At 47.9% G+C, this 19437-nt stretch overlaps 1 protein-coding gene across 4 annotated transcripts in view; it reads right to left on the bottom strand.

Annotated features, from left to right (window-relative positions):
* Positions 1 to 19437, bottom strand: part of ARHGEF37 (Rho guanine nucleotide exchange factor 37) — an 85085-nt gene that overhangs the window by 7722 nt on the left and 57926 nt on the right. For all 4 annotated transcript variants that reach the window (XM_033180536.1, XM_033180537.1, XM_033180538.1 and 1 more), the window contains 7 exons: positions 18382 to 18529; positions 10716 to 10915; positions 9223 to 9353; positions 8486 to 8590; positions 7060 to 7170; positions 5432 to 5761; positions 3039 to 3167 (listed from right to left, as the gene is read on the bottom strand). In XM_033180536.1, coding sequence (XP_033036427.1) covers positions 3039 to 3167; positions 5432 to 5761; positions 7060 to 7170; positions 8486 to 8590; positions 9223 to 9353; positions 10716 to 10915; positions 18382 to 18529 — 1154 coding nt within the window. The remainder of the gene's footprint in view (positions 1 to 3038; positions 3168 to 5431; positions 5762 to 7059; positions 7171 to 8485; positions 8591 to 9222; positions 9354 to 10715; positions 10916 to 18381; positions 18530 to 19437) is intronic.

The following is a 19437-nucleotide window of genomic DNA, read 5'->3' as shown; positions in this document are numbered from 1 at the left end:
TTTTGAGAGCCAGGAGTACTGGGCCTGATCCTAACTCTGCCACTGAAGGGCCCACGCTGAGTAGGGCAACAGGGCCCTCACTAGCAGATGGCTGGCTCTTAGCTGCCAATGGCATGTTGAAAGAAACTTTTAATTTCTGGGATTCTCTAAAATTCTAATTCAAGTTCTGAAATCTCTCAGTTACTGAACTCCTAGGATTGGGCCCTAAATTCTGCCCATACCATCAGGCTAAGTTATCCCACGGCAAAATGCCTTGGACAGGTCTTTCAATTCCATCAGAATGTGAGTTTCGTGTGGGCACCAGACCTTATTCATCTGGTTTCTTAAATAGCCAGCCAGGGCCAGCACATGGCGGATTTCACATACACACGAATGAGGGCATGTAACCTTTATTCCATGGGTTTTCAGTCCACAGGCATTTATGGAGCACCTGCCATTTACAGGGCACTGTGGAAAACTTGGTGAATGGTGTAGTAGAAACACGGGAGAGAGTTTTACCTAGATGAAAATTGCCATCTAGCTGAAAAGAATGATTCATTGGCACTTCCAGTTTATCCAAAAATCTCCTGGCATTTTCTGTTTTTCCATTCCATGATACTGCTTCCAGAAGAGTATCAACAAGGAGAGACTCAGGGATGCTTGTCCCCTTTTTGTAAAATCAATAAGAAACTAAATATGCTAAATACATATTTACTTTCTGTCTTAAGAGAGGTGTGTGTGTGTGTGTGTGTGTCTGTGTGTGTGTGTGTGTGTTCACCATGCTCTATGTGGTTACTTCTTGGGAGGTGTTGGGTGTGGGGAGGCAGGCAGAGATGCCCTTCAGGAACATTTGGCCACAGACTCTGCCACATCCTTGCCCCAAAGGGGATGCTGTCGCAGGATTTAGAACCAGGAGGTCCCAGTGTTTCTATAACAGGTCCTTAAACAGGAGTGTAGAGACGAGGTAGTTTTCTTTGAGAACAGTGGTGTTGTGGTCATTTCTTTTAGAACAGTGGTATGCATGTGAGTATAAGAGCCAGTGGTGTCACAAACGCTGGGCTTCTTTCTCAAGGCTGACCGGCCTTCCCCACGCAGAGAACAGCGTCACCCCCAAGGGTGGGAGGGCCCCCAAGGAGGGCTTGCAAAGATCCCATGAGGGCTGCTCCTGTCCGGGGAGACCACGTCACTTGCGCTGGATTCTATACCTTCAGTCAGATACATCAGGAATGTGCAGGAGGTTTGTGTGTGTGTGTGTGTGTGTGTGTGTGTGTAGAGGTGGGAGGGTGGGAAGGAGTGACTCCTCCTACCAATGTGCAACACATACTGGGATTCTGGATGTTTCCATTTGTTTCTTGTTTGTTTGTTTTTCTGTGTCTTTTAACTTTTCCACAATAAGTATGGATTGCTTTCCCAATAAGAAACATGTCATTGTAATTTGTTTTGAGTAAAAAGAGAGAAGAGGTTCCCATGACACGTTCAAGTGGCTACTTTGCTGTTTATCCTCTGCACCCATGCTCTCTCCCCAAGTCTCGGGGCCCACAGCACGCCCCTAGTCAGTGAGGCCTCTGCTGGGCAAAGCTCTCCATGTAGGGTAGGCGGAGGGACAGGTGGGGCCAACGAGGAGTCAACCTACAGCCTCGTGGTGGACATCAGGCTGTGATGGTCTCTCTGCTTGCGGCCAGGTGTGGGCCACTTTTATCTGTCCTGTTCTGCTGGGCTCCTGTTCTTGTTTCTCTGTGTTCCTGGGGCCCCATTCTCCCCCTGGGGAATCTCAGGGCTGTCTCCTGACTCTTCAGTTCACATGATGCATGTGAAGGGACAGTTTGAGTTTCTCAGATCCAGGTCTTGCCACAGTCTGAGGAGACCCTTCTCCCTACAGCTACTTCAGTTACTTTTAAAACACGGACCGCCTGGGTACACTTTTCAAGTGACTAGAACAGATAACCTCTCCTTATATTTTAAAGGAAAATACATTTGTTAAAAAAGCATTTGGGGCCAGCCGTGGTGGTTCACACCTGTAATCTCAGTACTTTGGGAGGCCGAGGTGGGCGGATCACTTGAGGTCAGAGGGCAGGAGTTCGAGACCAGCCTGGCCAACATGGTGAAATCCTGTCTCTACTAAAAATACAAAAATTAGCCAGGCGTAGTGGTGGGCGCCTGTAATCTCAGCTACTCGGGAGGCTGAGGCAGGAGAACTGCTTGAACCTGAGAGGTGGAGGTTGCAATAAGCTAAGATCACACCACTGTAATCTACCCTGGGCGACAGTGTGAAACTCCATCTCAAAAAAACAAAAACAGAAACAAAAGCATTTGGTCAGCCAAAGCTTTGTAAACCATCGTGCAGCTGAAATACTGTTCTTTACAGTAAAAAATACCACAGCAATAGGAAATTTAAATGACATATCCAAAATTTTTATTTATGTTGAATGCTCATGTTGAAGCTGGCGTAAGAAGGCAGGGAAGCAAAAGAACACCTTTGCTCGGCTCACTGCAACCTCCGCCTCCCAGGCTCAAGCAATTCTTCTGCCTCAGCCTCCCAAGTAGCTGGAATTACAGGTGCACACCACCACACTCAGCTAATTTTTGTATTTTTAATAGAGACAGAGTTTTCCCATGTTGGCCAGGCTGGTCTTGAACTCTTGGCCTCAAGTGATCCACCCACCTCAGCCTCCCAAAGTGCTGGGATTACAGGTGTGAGCTACCATGCCCAGACAAGGATACCTTTTGATGACAATCTGAAGAAGTTCTAGGTTTTTGGATGTCAATGCCAGTTGCCCATCATTATGTCTAACTTCACTTAATACTAAAATGTTTGGGTTTTCTTTTTCTTGACTCAGAAGTTCTGTGCTGTTCTTCTACTTCTTGGATGTAAAGAGTATGTATGTATCTGGGTGTGCCCCCGACCCCCAGCTCAAAGAGAAAGGAGAGAGAACATATTTTCATGGATAACAAGAAACGTTGGGGGACAAAAAAGGAAAGGAAAGAGGGGATGGATGGAGCCTCACCCTACAGGCCAGTGAAGAACTGGACAGTCTTTGGGGTGGAGGAAGGATGCTTACCTGTGTGGTGGGAGGTGGCAGCACTTTCTCAAAGGTCTCTTGAAAGGAGCGAAGCTGGTTATTCGTCCGGCCCAGTGCGTCCTCCACCAGCTTCCTGAAGGCAGGCTCTGGGACGTGGTGGTGGGGCAGCTAAGTGGGGACAGACACTGTCAACAGAGCTGGACAAGAGGGGACAAGGAGATCCCTGGCTTGGTTTGGGTTTATGTTACTTTCAACCCACGGAGTTCTGAGTGATACTCTGTCCTGAGACCTTGACCCTGTGCAGGATCACTTGCATTTTCATCAGACAACCTAGGAGTGAGTGAGACCCCACAGCTTGTCACCAAACTCACAGCTTGTCACCAAACTCACTGCTCTCAGTGCTGACCTAGAGCCTTCCTCCCACCAGGATGCAGAGAGATTGAGGTTTCTGGCTGCAGCCTTTCCCAGGCTCCACATGGACAGGCCAGGTGCATGGACCACAGGACACAGATAAGGCAGGCTGGCAGCTGTCACCAGCAGACTCTGACAGGCCAATCAGGAAGCACCCTTACTTTCTGCTTTTATAAATATGACCACCTCTCTACTGGCATCCCCAAACACTCCTCAGCTCTGCACATCCCAGCTTTAATGCAAGGGGCTGGGGCAGCTCAGGAGAGAAAACCTCTAGGCTACAGGACAAGGAAAAGATCACCTCATCAGATTTGCTCTTCTGCCCTCAAGGAAGAGAAACACTTCTTTTACTGATGGTTCAGGCCTAATTCAATTTGCAGAGTGTCTGGGACAGAACTCTGTGAGGTCCAAAAAGAGGAAAAGCTTGCAGTCCCAGTACCCCTGCTTGAGGAGAAACACATTCATGGATCCCTGCAGCAAAAGGCAGGCTCTGGAAAGTACTGGGCACAGTTCCATCCACAAGGCTGCTGGAGTACAGAGAATAAGGAGATGACTTCTCCCTCCCAGGAGATGGGGAGCTCTGAGAGCTTCATGGAGAGACTCATTCATCTGCTACCGTTTGGGGAGCTCCTACTCTATGCCAGACAGTGAAAGTGCTGAGGGACAATGGAGAGCAGCATTCTAAGCTGAGGCAGGCATCTGTGCAGAGTGGCCACATTCAGCACCTGTGTGCTGGAGGGGAGGGCTGTGGGCTGGAAAGGAGACGGGGTGGGGAAGGCAAATCTTAGTAGAATTTTCATGCAAAGAATTGAACGGGGAAAGCTGAGCTGGAAATCGTGACACATAGGAAACAGCGTGTGATAGGAGGAGTATTGAAATTGCTCCCTGGCCAGGCGTGGTGCCTCATGCCTGTAATCCCAGCACTTTGGGAGGCCAAGGCGGGCGAATCATGAGGTCAGGAGACTGAGGCCATCCTGGCTAATGCAGTGAAACCCCGTCTCTACTAAAAATACAAAAAATTTGCTGGGCGTAGTGGCGGGCACCTGTAGTCCCAGCTACTTGGGAGGCTGAGGCAGGAGAATGGTGTGAACCCGGGAGGTGGAGCTTGCAGTGAGCCGAGATTGTGCCACTGCACCCCAGTCTGGGCGACAGAGCAAGACTCTGTCTCAAAAAAAAAAAAAAAAAGAAAAGAAATTGCTGCCAAGGTTGGACCCAACAGCAATTCAGCTCTGATGTTGACATCTTAGAGCAAGATCCGGAAACAGTTGGGTATTCCTTCCTATATCAACTCCAGTCTTCCAAATTCTAAAATCAAAGTGTGCATTTGGAGGTTTATCCAAACCTCTGTGGAACCTATTTATGCTTTCAGCCGGTAGCTCCTTTTACAGGCTCTTAAATGTTGTGGTTGAGCGTCCAGGCCCTGGAGCTGAACTATCAGAGTTCAAAGCTTGCTATTAGCCATGTGGACCTAGACAAGCTACTTAACCTCTCTGTGCCTTGGCTTCTTTATTTTTAAGATGAGGATCATTATTCCTCCTCTGTAGGGCTGTTGTGAGGATTGGATGAGATCACGCATGGAGAGTGCTCCAAACAGGTACATCCTAAGTACTCATGAGAAGATGGCTGCTAGAAGTCATAATAATAACACTGGCTTCAGACATTTACTCCTTACTGTGTAGAAATGACCTTCTGTCTCTGTCATCAACTTCTAGTACACTCCAGAGATCAATCCCAAGATCTGCTATTGTACCAGCAAAGCTTATTCTGCTTCTGAGTCGTAGGACTTGGGAATGGTCTGGAATCTCAGTCCTATCCTTGCTTTCATGGTCTGACTTCACTAATAGAGGGAGACTGGGCATGAGAGAGATCTGGAAGGTTCCCACCACTTCCTCCTACGTGCCTGATGCCCTGTTTTCAGGCCCATCCTCCCTCCATCCTAGCCCCTACACACAGCTGGCTGATGGGGCTACAGGGCCTTGCCTGGCTACTTCCCACAGGTGTCCCAGTCCCAGAGGCCTCACCTGGGCCATGCTGCCCTCTGCCCTCTGCAGCACTTGCTTTGCAAGGTCCCTCTGGAGGGTCATGAATGTGCGCAGGATCTGGCCCAGCCACTGCACGACCAGCTGGTTAAACTGTGGGAGCTCAGCCACTAGGAGGGAGTTGAGTGCCTGGTACGTGTGCCGGGCGGCCTCCTCCTGGTAGGTCACGCTGCCCACCTCCAGCAGTTTCTCTTCCAGCCGCTCAAAGTCCAGTAGCTTGTCCAGACGCTTCTTGATCAGGTTCTGAGGGCCAAGCAGGGCTTTGGCCAGGCTGCACAGTGGCTGCCACACCAGGCCTTCTAGCCGTTGCTTCTGTGGGGAGAGGTGAGCGTGGGAGTCAGGAAAGGAAGTGGCAAAGGGCAGGGGCTGTGAGAAGGGACTTTGGAAGCTTGCAGGCCCGGGTTCCAGTCTAATCCCCACTGATTAGCTGGGACCTTTAGCATGTTATCTAACTTCTCTGGGCCTCAATCTGCCCATCTGAAAAATGGGGACGATGCATGTAATGAGCTTAACAGAGTGCCTAGCACAGAGTAGGCATTCAATCTTATATAGCTTTTATAATAATGACTTTGAGTCATTATTATGCAAAGATCTTGAAAAACATTTTTTTTTTTTTTTGAGACAGGGTCTCACTCTGTCTCCCAGGCTGCAGTGCAGCGACGCAATCACAGTTCACTGCAGCCTACCTGTCAGGCTCAAGCGATCCTCCCACCTTAGCACATGCCACCACACCCAGCTAATTTTATGATTATTATTTTTTGTAGAGACAGGGTCTATGTTGCCCATGCTGGTCTCAAACAACTGGGCTCAAGCAATCTTCCTGCCTTGGCCTCCCAAAGTGCTGGGATTATAGGCATAAGCCACCTTGCCCAGCCTTAGAAAAGATTTTGTATAGAGTGGTGGTCAAGAGTCTTTGGGGCTCAGATCCCAGCTACCACTGACCATCTGTATAAATGACCCAGGAGGTCACCCCCTCTGAGCCTCAAGGTCTCATCTGCAGAATGGGGCTATTCATAGTAGCCACTCCGAAAACCATATGGTGAGGATTAAATGATGTAAGGAATATAAAGGGCTTAGCACAGAGCCTCGCAGATAGTGAATGAGGCTCAGTAAATGCTAGTGGGGGCTATTTTTATCAGTAAAGGGCACTAATAATAATCACTATGCTGCTGCCACTCATGAAGATTACAGATGTGGCAATTGTGTGAAGTGCCTGATTTCTTTTTTTTTTCCTTTCCTTTTTTTGAGATGGAGTCTCACTCTGTCTCCAGGCTGGAGTGCAGTGGCATGATCTTGGCTCACTGCAACCTCCACCTCCCGAGTTCAAGCAATTCTCCTGCCTCAGCCTCCCGAGTAGTTGGGACTACAGGCGCACGCTGCCACGCCCGGCTAATTTTTTATATTTTTAGTAGAGACGAGGTTTCACCGTGTTGCCCAGGCTGGTCTTGAACTCCTGACCTCAGGTGATCCACCTGCCTCGGCCTCCCAAAGTGCTGGGATTACAGGCGTGAGCCACCGCGCCTGGCCAAAGTGCCTGGTTTCTAAATAGTATTCTTGTAAGCTCTACCACCTGCCTAACAAAGAAAGGAGAAAGGAAACGTTCCACTCACAAACGTCAGGAAGGCCTCGAGCTGAAGGTCTCTTGCCAAATTGCAATACTGCACTGCAGGCCCCTCGGGGATGTCCAGACTGTATTCGTGCGTCCTGAAGTGGAGGAAAGTCTGGACCCAGTACCAAGGAGAAACATTGAATCATGGCCGGTCGTGGCCATCGTACGCTGGAATCCCCTTCCACCACACCTCCTTGAAGAGGTTTTCCAGGCTCTCTACACACCCGCAGTGAGAGGGACAGACAGAGCTGATCCTGTCCTCACACAGCTTAAGCGATCAGAAAGTTCTGCCTTAGACTGAGCCAATATCTTTCTCCTCATTCCAGTGCTTCTTGAATTTCACACATTTACAAGCCACTTTTGTGGGGTCTTTTCTTTTCTTTTTTCTTTTTTTTTTTTTTGAGACACGGTCTTACTCTGTCACCTAGGCTGGTGTGCAGTGGCACGATCTTGGCTCACTGCAATCTCCACCTCCCAGGTTCAAGCGATTCTCCCGCCTCAGTCTCCTGAGTAGCTGGGACTACAGGCACGTGACACCATGCCCGGCTAAATTTTTCCGTATTTTTAGTAGAGATGAGGTTTCACCATATTGGCCAGGCTGGTCTCGAACTCCTGACCTTAAGTGATCTGCCCACCTCAGCCTCCCAAAGTACTGGGATTACAGGTGTAAGCCACTGCACCCAGTCCATATTCCACATGTTCTATTAATATTTTTCTCTAAATCAGCTAACTTTTCCTATTTACATCAATGCAGTAAAAATAAACATGCCTTCATGGCATTTAAATCTTCGTTTAATTAGTTGCTCACATTGACACATCAGGAGATGTCATCAAAAATCTGAAAAATACCTGAATTTCCAGGTATGTTTCTCTTAAAGTCAGAAGAACTGGGCCCATATTCTCACCCAGCAACAATCCCACAGAGCTGAGAAATAGCTGCTCCTTTAGATTTGATTCATGTATTCATTCATTCGGCCCTTCAAATTCCAAATATTATTTTATATTTAAGTCCACTGAAAAGCCTCATAAACAGCCTGTTAGACACTAGGCTCCTATTGCATTGGATTGCCTATTACCTGCACACTTCACTCAGTAGCATTACCTGCCTGGCCCCTTTAGGCACCTGCGTTTGTCTCCCCTGTTCTAGGTGCTGGTCTGGCAGGGTTGCTCTGGAGGGCTCTGGTTCCAGTGAATTTTGGCCCTATGTGGTAGGAACTCCAATGGGCTCAGAGCTGCCCCCAGTATAATGACCTGGGGCTGAGGAGTGCTGGCCAGCATTCTTCTGGAGGCAGCCAGAGACAGGATGACCTCATCTGGTTGGTTTCTGAGGCTGGTGCCTTTCCCAGCTTGCAGGCTGGGCCCTGCAAGCCTCCTGCCAGGGGAACCCAGCCCAGACTCGCCCCTTATGAACCCTGCAAGGTCCTCACCTGCAGATTGTCCAGGTAAGCAGCCACGTTGTTCTTCAGCTCAGTCACACACAGAGACACCCACTGGAACCTCTCTTCTAAATCATCAAATTCCTTGTCTTCTGTCTGAAAGTAATGTGTGTGAGGGCTGAGAATATCCACATGGGGGCAGTGTACACCTGCTCCAGTGTCCCAAGTCCTCCCTGGGACAACCTTTCCACAGACTCGCCCACCAGAGCCAGTTCTCGCAACCCCAAAGCTGAGTGGGCAGTGTAGCTCAGTGGCTTTACATTCAAAGCATGGAATCGGATACACAAGCATGAACCCCAGTTCATTGGCTTCCTAGCCGTGTGACCCTGGACAGGTGTTTTACCCTCTCTGAGCTTCTGTTTTCTCGTGGGGATAGTGGGAACACCTATTTCATTGTGTGAGCATGCTTGGTTCAGAGCAGGCACAGCACCAACCTGCTGAGCTGCTAGAAGCAGCTATTTAGGGCTGGTTCTTTGCCCAAACCCAGAGACCAGCTCTCCTATCTGTGTAAACAGGCCCCAAAGAGAGTGGCCCAAGACACTGGAGAAACCCCTCCACTGGCTCTTTGGAATCAAGTGGGGTGCCACCTCTGCCTCTTCCCAGCACCTCACTCTCTCAGCCTCCGTGTCCTCAGTTCTGAAAGGAGCCTAAGCCCCCTGTCTACCACTGTGCAGGGCCTGGCCTTGGGAGTGGCTGGGTGTGACTCTTCCTCCCAGGCCCACGCTCACCCTGGGGATCAGCCCCGCCTCCTGCTTCAGCATCTGGCTCAGCCGGGTGGTCTTCTTGGAGAGGGTGTGCGTGTTGATGCGGGCCAGCCGCTCCAGGAGGGTCAGCTGCTCTACCTTGGTGTACTTGGAGGCTGCAATGACACAGAAGGGGGGAAGCACGGTGATCAAGCCGACTCAGGAAAGCAAGTGTCATGGACATGCCTGGCTGGGCACCTGCTTGGGCCCTCTGCTCCATCAGGGTCACATTCATCAGGTTGACGAGTTACGCAGGAAAAGCACAGGGTCCTGTATCCGAGGTGTGAGCCCTAGCTGTAGAGCTTCCTGCCTGCTTGACTTTGGAAAGTCACCACTCCTTGGGGCCTCAGTTTCCTCATCTGTAAAATGGGACCAGCCACCTTGCAGGATTGCTGGGAGAGTCACCTAAGACAGAGGGTCTGAATGAACTTTCTAAAGAAGAACCCAGGGAGAAGAGATTTGCCTGGGGTCCCTCAGCCACTTTGAGCCAGGCCATCTGGGAGCCACGCTTCCCGGTCCTGACTCAGTGCTTCCTACTGATCTGTCGTAGGATGGAGAAGCAGGTGGGGAGGAAATCCAAAGCTGCTAAATATAGTGTAGCATGGCGGTGAAGACTCCAGGCCTGAGTGTGAAACCTGGTTCTGTCCCTTACCAGTTCGGTGATAGAGCAAGTGATGTATGCTCTCAAAGACCAAATGTGATGTTGAAGGAAAAAGCACGGCACAGCCAGCCCTTAGTAAATATTAGCTGAATTGCCATTTGTATATTGTCTCAGGCACGTAATTGAGTTTCTCTTCACTTGGGACACTGCTTCATTTTCCAAACCTTTCTGTTTTAATAACCTGAGGGGCAGGGGTTCCTCTCTCCCCAGATATATGCACAGCTCTTTACCTCCCCAGTATTGGTTTCTCCTCCACAGTGTGGCAGTCATGTGGTTTGGATGAGATTGATCTCACTTTAGCTCAAGGGGTGGGTTGCTGACTGACACAAGCCAATTTATATAATTCCAACCCCCTGGCAACAGTGATCGATTCAAAGAAGGGCACATATCCTAGGCCTAAGTCAATCAGTTCACAACGCCCTAACTATGATGATTAGTTCAGGGTAAGTACATGACCCAGGTGGGTCCTAATCAAAGAGAAGCTTTGATTTAATTTTTGTGGCTAAGGGGGAAAAATCCTGCCTTACCCTGGTAAGTATGGTGTGCAGCTGTGAGTCTTGGAACAGCCACAACTTACTATTATGAGGCAAGCCAGCCTGAAGATGAAGCTGATACAGAGTAAAGAGCAGAGACAAGGGAGTTACAGGGAAATGGAGCTAGCACCCTGATCGAACCCTACCTAAAGCTTGCCTTACCTCTGGATTTATAGTCACATAAGCCACTACATTCTCTTTATGGGTGAAGCCGATTTTAGATAAATTTTCTGTAACTGGAAGCATTCCCACTAATATGTCCTCTTAAATGCCCAAGTCCTTACCCACTTCCTTGCGCATCTTGTACTCATTGATATTGGTGTTCACGTCCTGGAGGGCAGAGACAGCTCTCTGAAGGACAGGGTAGGCACTGGCATCAGGGACTGTGTTCTCCAGGATTTTCTGCAGCAGCAATGGGTACCTGGTGATCCTCTGCAGAGGAATTACCAGCAAGAAACTAAGGCCTGAAGATCCAGCTTGCGGCCTGAAGGAGAAGGCTGGTATTAGGCAGGTAAAGCCCACCCTTTGGAGGACCAGGGGGCCTGGGCTCTAGTCCTCACTCTACCATTTAGCTCACTGTGTGATCTCAGGCAAGTCACCCTCCCTCTGTGGTCCTCCAGTTCCTCACCTGTAACTTGTGAGTTCTAGATGTTAGGCAGGCAGTGACAGTTCTGGGCCTTGGTTTCCCATCTGTCCCAAATCGAGCGTTCAAGCTCTCTGCCCTCAGCTTGCTCGGCCTCTCCACAGCAGACACGACTGACACCCTTGCTCTTGAAACACTTTCTTCTTCTGGCCCCAGAGACACCCTCTGTCCTGCTTCTCCTCATACTCTGCAGGCAGCTCTCTCAGCCTCCTTTGTTGGTCTCTCTCCAATGCCGGAGTGTCCTGGGTGTCTTCTCCTCCCTCTCTCCACTTTTTCTTAGTGACCTCATTTGGTCCTATGGCTTTAAACACATCCCAAGCCCAGATCTCCACCTCCAATTTCTGTTCCAGAGCTCCAGACTGACACATACAACTGGATCCTTGACATCTCTGCTCAGATATGTCCCGAGGCCAACTCAACTGTGTTGGGTATCCACATGATAACTTATTTAATAGAATCGTCTGCTGCCTTAAAGAAATGTTCTTGTTTTTGTTTGTTTGTTTTTGTTTTGTTTTTTGAGATGGAGTCTCACTCTGTCACCAGGCTGGAATGTAGTGGTGCGATCTCAGTTCACTGCAACCTCCGCCTCCCGGGTTCAAGTGGTTCTCCTGCCTCAGCCTCCTGAGTAGCTGGGATTACAGGTGCACACCACCATGCCCAGCTAATTTTTTTTGTATTTTTAGTAGAGACAGGGTTTCACCATGTTGGCCAGGATGGTTTCAATCTCTTGACCTCATGATTTGCCCGCCTTGGCCTCCCAAAGTGCTGGGATTACAGGCATGAGCCACCGTACCCGGCCAAAAAAAGTTCTTAAAAATCACAGGAACTTAATTTTTAGAGATGTATTTAAAGTATTTAGGGGTAAAAAGTCATAATATCTACAATTTCCTTCAAATTGGCATAAAAATAGATAAAGCAAACAGCAAAATGTTAACACTTGTTAACACTTGTTAATTTTAGGTGGTGGGTATGTATCTATTACATTATACTATTTTCTATAGTTTGAAACTTTTTATGAAAAAAAGTTAAAAAAAATGATTGCTTGAGGCCAGGAGTTCAAGACCAGCCTGGGCAACATAGCATGACCTCTGTCTCAAAAAAAAAAAAGAAAAAGAAATTCACCAGGCATGGTGGCTACTCAGGAGGTTAACACAGGAGGATTGCCTAAGCCCAGGAGTATGAGAATACACTGACCTGTGATCATGCTACTGTACTCCAGCCTGGGCAACAAAGCAAGACCTCATCTTGAAAAAAAAAAAAAAAAAAAAAACAGTGAAAACAAAACAAAACTCTGGAACTAATGGTGCCAAGGTCCCTTCCAGATACACCATTGATGCATGGATGACTAGTTATAGTCTCCTTCTTAAGGATGTCTGGAATTTCATCAAGAGTCCCCAAGTGAATGGCATCTGGAAAGGGGCTCCACAGTCTTTTTTTTTTTTTTTTTTTTTTTTTTTTTGAGGCAGAGTCTCGCTCTGTCGCCCAGACTGGAGTGCAGTGGCGCAATCTCGGCTCACTGCAAGCTCCACCTCCCGGGTTCACGCCATTCTCCTGCCTCAGCCTCCCGAGTAGCTGGGACTACAGGCGCCCGCCACCTCGCCCGGCTAGTTTTTTGTATTTTTAGTAGAGACGGGGTTTCACCATGTTAGCCAGGATGGTCTCGATCTCCTGACCTCGTGATCCGCCCGTCTCGGCCTCCCAAAGTGCTGGGATTACAGGCTTGAGCCACCGCGCCCGGCCCCCACAGTCTTTTTGTGATCATGACCAGTAGCCCCTAGGCCCAGCTTGGAGAAAATCATGAAGGTTTCAAACATCAGCCATCTAAGTGTACCTTCTCCTTGAAGACTCAACCAGTGCTGCTCAGGACCTTTCTCTGGGCCCTCCCTGATAATACTTGTGCCTCTGGCTCTCCCTCCTTAGGAAAATCTCCAGACCAAATGTCCAGGAAAGATCAGCCATGAAGCTAAGAACAGGCAGAGCAGGTGGGAGCCCCTCAGAAGCTGCAGGGGGCGGGATTACCCATCAGGAGACGCCTACGCTGGCCATCTGCTCTCACCAAGGGTGTCCAGGGGCTTGGCTGACTGTGGGCAGGGAGGGTGGAAACCACTGCCAGGTATTTGCAAAACTCCATCCTCTGGGCTTCCTTTCCATGGGAAAGAGCCAACTGTCTCCCAGGGACAACTGTCAACTCACAAATTAGAGTGCAAGCCGTCCTGAAAGAGATGATCGCGTATTTTCCTCACAACCATGAAGGGATTACCAAAGAATGAGAGCATCCGCTCACATTTACAGACTTTCTAAGGTAATTTGGACAATACTTTTTTATGCAGCTTTTCAGATAGGCAACAGAAATTGAAAGATGATACACAGAGCTGGGTGAGGGTGGAAAAACAGGCCTTCATACATTCTCTTGGTGGGAGTAGCAACTGGCAAGATCTTGGAGAGGCAGAGGAGTTTGGCAATTTGTAAAGGGTACAAATCCTTTCTTTTTTTTTTTTTTTTTTTTGAGACGGAGTCTCGCTCTGTCGCCCAGGCTGGAGTGCAGTGGCCGGATCTCAGCTCACTGCAAGCTCCGCCTCCCGGGTTCACGCCATTCTCCTGCCTCAGCCTCCTGAGTAGCTGGGACTACAGGCGCCCACCACCTCGCCCGGCTAGTTTTTTGTATTTTTTAGTAGTGACGGGGTTTCACAGTATTAGCCAAGATGGTCTCGATCTCCTGACCTCGTGATCCACCCGTCTCGGCCTCCCAAAGTGCTGGAATTACAGGCTTGAGCCACCGCGCCCGGCCCACAAACCCTTTCTTCCATCAATCCCATCCTAGAAATAGACCCACAGAAATCCAAACTCAAGTGAGCAAAGATAAAGGTACAAGTTGTTCAGCGACTCTATTTGAGTTAGTGAATAATTGGAAACAACCCAAATATCCTTCAATAGAGGAATGGCCAAATAAGCCATAGTTTAAGAGCAATCCAGGAAAGAAACTCTGCAGCCATTAAAAAAACACTGTGCTGGGCACAGTGGCTCATGCCTATAATCCTAGCACTTTGGGAAGCCAAGGTGGGCAGATTGCTTGAGTCCAAGAGTTTGAGACCAGCCTGGGCAACACAGTGAAACTCCGTCTCTACAAAAATGAGTCAGGTGTGATGGCACACACCTGTAGTCCAAATTATTCAGGAGATTGAGGTAGGAGGATCACCTGAGCCTAGGAGGTCAACGCTCCAGTGAGCTGAGATCACTGTTCTCCAGCCTGGGTGTACAGCCACTGTACTCCAGCCTGGGTGACAGAGTGAGACCGTCTCAAAAAAAAGAAAAAAAGAAAGAAAGAAAAGAACACTGTAGAAATATCCATGCTATCCTGAAAAGATATTCATTACTATGGTTAAACATAAATGTAAGTTCTAGAACAGCATGTATAGAAGAAGCCTCATAAAAATTCTATCTGTCAGATGGGAGCTGTGGCTCACGCCTGTAATCCCAGCACTTTGGGAGGTCAAGAATGGCAGATCACGAGGTCAAGAAATCGAGACAATCCTGGCTGACATGGTGAAACCCTGTCTCCACTAAAAATACAAAAATTAGCCAGGCGTGGTGGTGCACTCCTATAGTCCCAGCTACTTGGGAGGCTGAGGCAGGAGAACCGCTTGAACCCGGGAGACAGAGGTTGCAGTGAGCTTAGATTGCACCACTGCACTCCAGCCTGGGAGACAGAGCAAAACTCTGTCTCAAAAAAAAAAAAAAAAAATTACATCTATCTATCTAATCATCTATCTGTCTGTTCATCTATCTCTCTCTCTATCTATAAATATACAGTAGAAAATTTGGATGGAAAACATTGCTAGGGGAATGGACTTTTATGTTTTTACTTTATATACTTGTGTGTTGTTGGAACTTTCCTTTTGTTCAATAAGCATATGTTGCTTTTATATTTAAAACAAACACATCTAGCTGATAAAAGAAAGCAAAGAAGATTATTTGCCTTCTCCAAACTCTGCTGTCTCAGCCATCATTCTGGAACTGCAGTGCTTTGCGCTGGACAGGTCCATCTCTGCAAGGCTGCCTTTTCCACCCTGACAGCTCTACCATTAGGGCAGTCCTACCTAGGGCAGAGCTTCCTGCCCACTGCCAAGGCGAGTTTTTTATTCCCTTGGCTCTTGGATGGGAAGAGTTGCCTTAAAAGACAGAATGAATATCCCACCCAAATAAAGGGTGGGGTCAGCGTGCATTTTGGAATCCCAAGGAATCTAATAACCTGGTGCCATCCTAGCAGACTGAGAAAGAACTAGTTACGGCTGGCGTGGCGATTCTTATTGGCCAGGCTCTGGAAAGTAACGTCTGGCATTTAATGGGCAGGGACCAGGTCCACTGGATGTCTTGCAAGGACAGTCCTGAACTACAGAGAATTGTTCCATGTCTCACATGTCCCCCTGAACATTCAGAGGCTGAACAAAGGCCCTGCAATGTGCTACACTTCTTTTTTTTTTTTGAGACGGAGTCTCACTCTGTCGCCCGGGCTGGAGTGCAGTGGCCGGATCTCAGCTCACTGCAAGCTCCGCCTCCCAGGTTCACACCATTCTTCTGCCTCAGCCTCCCGAGTAGCTGGGACTACAGGTGCCCGCCACCTCGCCCGGCTAGTTTTTTCTATATTTTAGTAGAGACGGGGTTTCACCGTGTTAGCCAGGATGGTCTCGATCTCCTGACCTCGTGATCCGCCCGTCTCGGCGTCCCAAAGTGCTGGGATTACAGGCTTGAGCCACCGCGCCCGGCCAATGTGCTACACTTCTAAAAACCTAAATATGTTTATCACTCTTGGACTCTATCCAGTCATATATCATAACACTGGGAATTACTATGACACTACCTTTTATAAATCCCATTTCAACGATATTATTTCATTCTTTCTCTTATCATAAACAAGGAAGTCAGGTTTATTGTCACTGTCATTCTATGCTCTTTCTTTTTTTGTACTTTTGTACAGAACAGCTTCAGATATCTCTTTCTTTAAATCCAGACTTATTTATTATAAGTAGCTGCAAGCATCTGATGGCTTCCTTATATCTTTTAGTAGTGGTGTCCAAGGATATGCACACTGAACTATATAGTATTTTATTGGAATGATTTTCCTTTTATTTCTCCTTTATATTGAAGTCATTATATTGATTTTTTTCAGTTACATATATAGGTAGGAGAGATTTATTTATACATATATTTCAGGATATGTCTCAGGATAGTAAATTTATGTAATATTTGTTATAACAAGGGAACATGGCGCTGATAAAATTGAGAACGACAGGGTGGTCTCAGAGAAAATAGAATCCCTGCCTAGCCGAGATAACTATAATACGTGGGATTCATTGAGTGTCACTTATGTGCAATAAATCAATGCCCCATGCAGGGCTGTTATTCCTCCCACCCTACACATAAGGAAACTAGGTCTTGAGACATAAATGGCTCTCTCATGTCCAGGGGCCAAGCCACATCCACCACCATGTAGCCCGGCTCCAGAGCCCATGGGCAAAACCCAGCTGGCCTGGCTAGAAAAGACCAAAGCGCAGAGGATGTAGTAAACAGCAGCTTCTGAGCAACCAGGGCTCCCACACACCATGTTTATTACATGTCTGAGCTAGATGCCAGCGCTGAACTCTTGAGAGATGTCACATCTCAGTATCTGGCGTCTCTCAAAAAATCAGAGGCTCTGGCCACAATAGACCCTCATTTCTATATGGCAACTGCATTCTACATGCAAAAAAATCACTGCAACTATTCCTCTCCTAATCTCTACAAGCTTTTGTCACTTTGAAGCTCCTGCTACCAAGAAATGGAGTTTATTTCCCCACCCCTTAAGTATGGGCTGGCCTTAGGACTTCATTTGAATGACGATGTGCCAGTTCCCAGCTAAGACCTCTAGATGCCAAGCCCTCCCCACTGCCCTTAGAACCTTAGACCACGATGTGAATAAGCTAGCCTGCAGGAAGAGGAGAGACCATGCAACCACTGGTGAGGCAGCTCTTGTGTCCCAGATACATGAAGAAACCCAGCCAGGATCAGCAAAGCTGACCTGCAGGTGACTGCAGATATTTGAGGGTGCTAATGATTCCAGGAGAATCATTTACTGAGTACACCTACATTGCTAATATGCAGAAGTGTGAGCTAAATCAATGTTTATTTTAAGCCACTACATTTTGGGGGTGGTTTGTTATCTAGCAAAAGCCACTTGATAGAGCAACAATCAGCTAAGCTGTGCTGCAGCTGCACGCTACCTGGGGTCTGTTGCCTCTAGTTTGCGCAGCCTCCACTTCTCCCTTTTGTCTCATCTCTGGCACCTGCTTCCCTTTATATCTGTAAACTATAGAAATATATTTAGTGACCTTTGCAGAAGTCTGTTTGTAAGACCCATGAAGGATGCATAAAAGGGGGAAATAAGTACAGTTTTTTTGGAAGCAGAGAGGGACTAGGACATGGGTTCTTGAAAAGGAGACTTTAGGCGTGAGCCACCACGCCCAGCCAGATATTTTTTACTGTAAAAATGTTGATGTTTTAAAGTTTTTGAATCATGTAATCATGTTACCCATTCAAAAATTTTAATTTGAAGACACACTCTCTACATTTTTCTACCTGGGGCTTCTACCCACTGGTGTTAATTCTAGGTTATGAGTCCACCAGGGACTGGTGATTCTGTCCCTTTTCCATGTGGTAGGATGTCAGTCACTGGTAGAGAGGGATCCTCAGGTGACACACACCTGCTTCTCATCACTATGGGAACACATGGGACCCTCATCTCACTGCCCTTTCCTGTGCTAGTTATGAGCACTGCTCCCAAATGTTTCCGCTTCTCCAACTCTGGACATGTGGTAGGATGGCATGCCCTGCCTCCTGGTTGTTGAATGAAGCTATGATGAGTCCTGGCCAATGAATTACAAGAAGTGATTAATATTATTTCTGGCCCAGAGCATTCAATTGCCAGCGTTAGACTCTCCAGAGCTCTTTTTTCTTAAGCCACAGTTACTGGCAACATTCCAGACAGTGGCTGCTGTGAGTGTGGGTCCCGAAGTGAGGATGACAAAGAGCAGAACCCCAAGTCAGCCTTCAATGGAGCAAAAGGAAGACATAAACCTTTGTTGTTTGAAACCACTGAGATGTGGGAGCTGTTTGTCTCTGCAGCACAGCCTGCCCTATCCTGACTAACACAGGTGCTGACAGAGCAACACTCCTGAAGCAGCATGAATGGCATGAAAAAGGGATGAGACTGTAGCTACCCCTGACCTGGGTCAGTGGGGCAGGAACGAGTGCTCACTGGCTGTTCTACTCACACCACCGCCTCAATGATGCCCTGGATGTGCCGCTGTAGCTCCGGCTCCTTCCTGTACGTGTCCACCAGTAGCAAGGCCTGGTCATAGCTGGCACAGTAGACCTTATAGACTTGCTCCAACTCCTCTTGGAATTCCAGAAATAAGTTACCTGAGGGTGAAGACAAGGAATCATCAAGGGCATGTCTGTGTGTTCCCTAGCTTGGAACATGGAGGCAGTAAGTAAACCCCTCCAGCTCTCCAGTGAGATTGCTGGGTTTATCAGCGTGTTACCATGGGTAAATGACCTCATCTTCCTGACTTTCTGGTTTTTTTCATCTTTTCACAAGGTTGTTCTGAGGATTGAGTGACAGAATGATATACATCTTAGGCTGGGACCCTGTGAGCACTTACTAAATGGTAGCTATAGACATACCAGGAATATTAATAATGCTCACATTTGGACAGTGCTTTATAGTACAGAAAGCACACTCATAACCATTAGCTCTTTTTTTTTTTTTTTTTTTTGAGACGGAGTCTTGCTCTTGTCGCCCAGGTTGGAGTGCAGTGGCGCAATCTTGACTCACAGCAACCTCCGCCTCCTGGGTTCAAGCAATTCTCCTGCCTCAGCCTCCTGAGTAGCTGGGGTTACAGGCGTATGTTACCATGCCCGGCTAAGTTTTGTATTTTTAGTGGAGACGGGGTTTTACCATGTTGACCAGGCTGGTCTTGAATTCCTGACCTCAGGTGATCCACTTCCCTTGGCCTGCCAAAGTGCTGGGATTACAGGTGTGAGCCACTACGCCCGGCCGCTCATTTTATATTTACAATTAAAGACAAAATGTGTGACAAGCACAACGATAAATCCCCAATTTACAAAGACATGCTGCAGCATAACACAACTGGTTACGGTGTGGGCTTGGATTCGAGGGAACTAGGGCCAGATCTCCAGCAACCCTTTCCCAGTTGTGTAACCTGAGGCAAGTGTTTCACTCCGTGGCTCTCTATTTTCTCATCTATGGAATGCAAATAGAAACAGTACTTATGGCCGGGTGTGGTGGGTCACGCCTACAATTCCAG

This window comes from Trachypithecus francoisi, unplaced genomic scaffold (genome assembly GCF_009764315.1).
Source record: "Trachypithecus francoisi isolate TF-2019V2 unplaced genomic scaffold, Tfra_2.0 Lachesis_group2, whole genome shotgun sequence".
Classification (NCBI taxonomy): Eukaryota; Metazoa; Chordata; class Mammalia; order Primates; family Cercopithecidae; genus Trachypithecus; species Trachypithecus francoisi.
The sequence above is the reverse complement of the archived record's forward strand: the minus strand, read 5'-3'. Positions and strand labels throughout refer to the sequence as shown.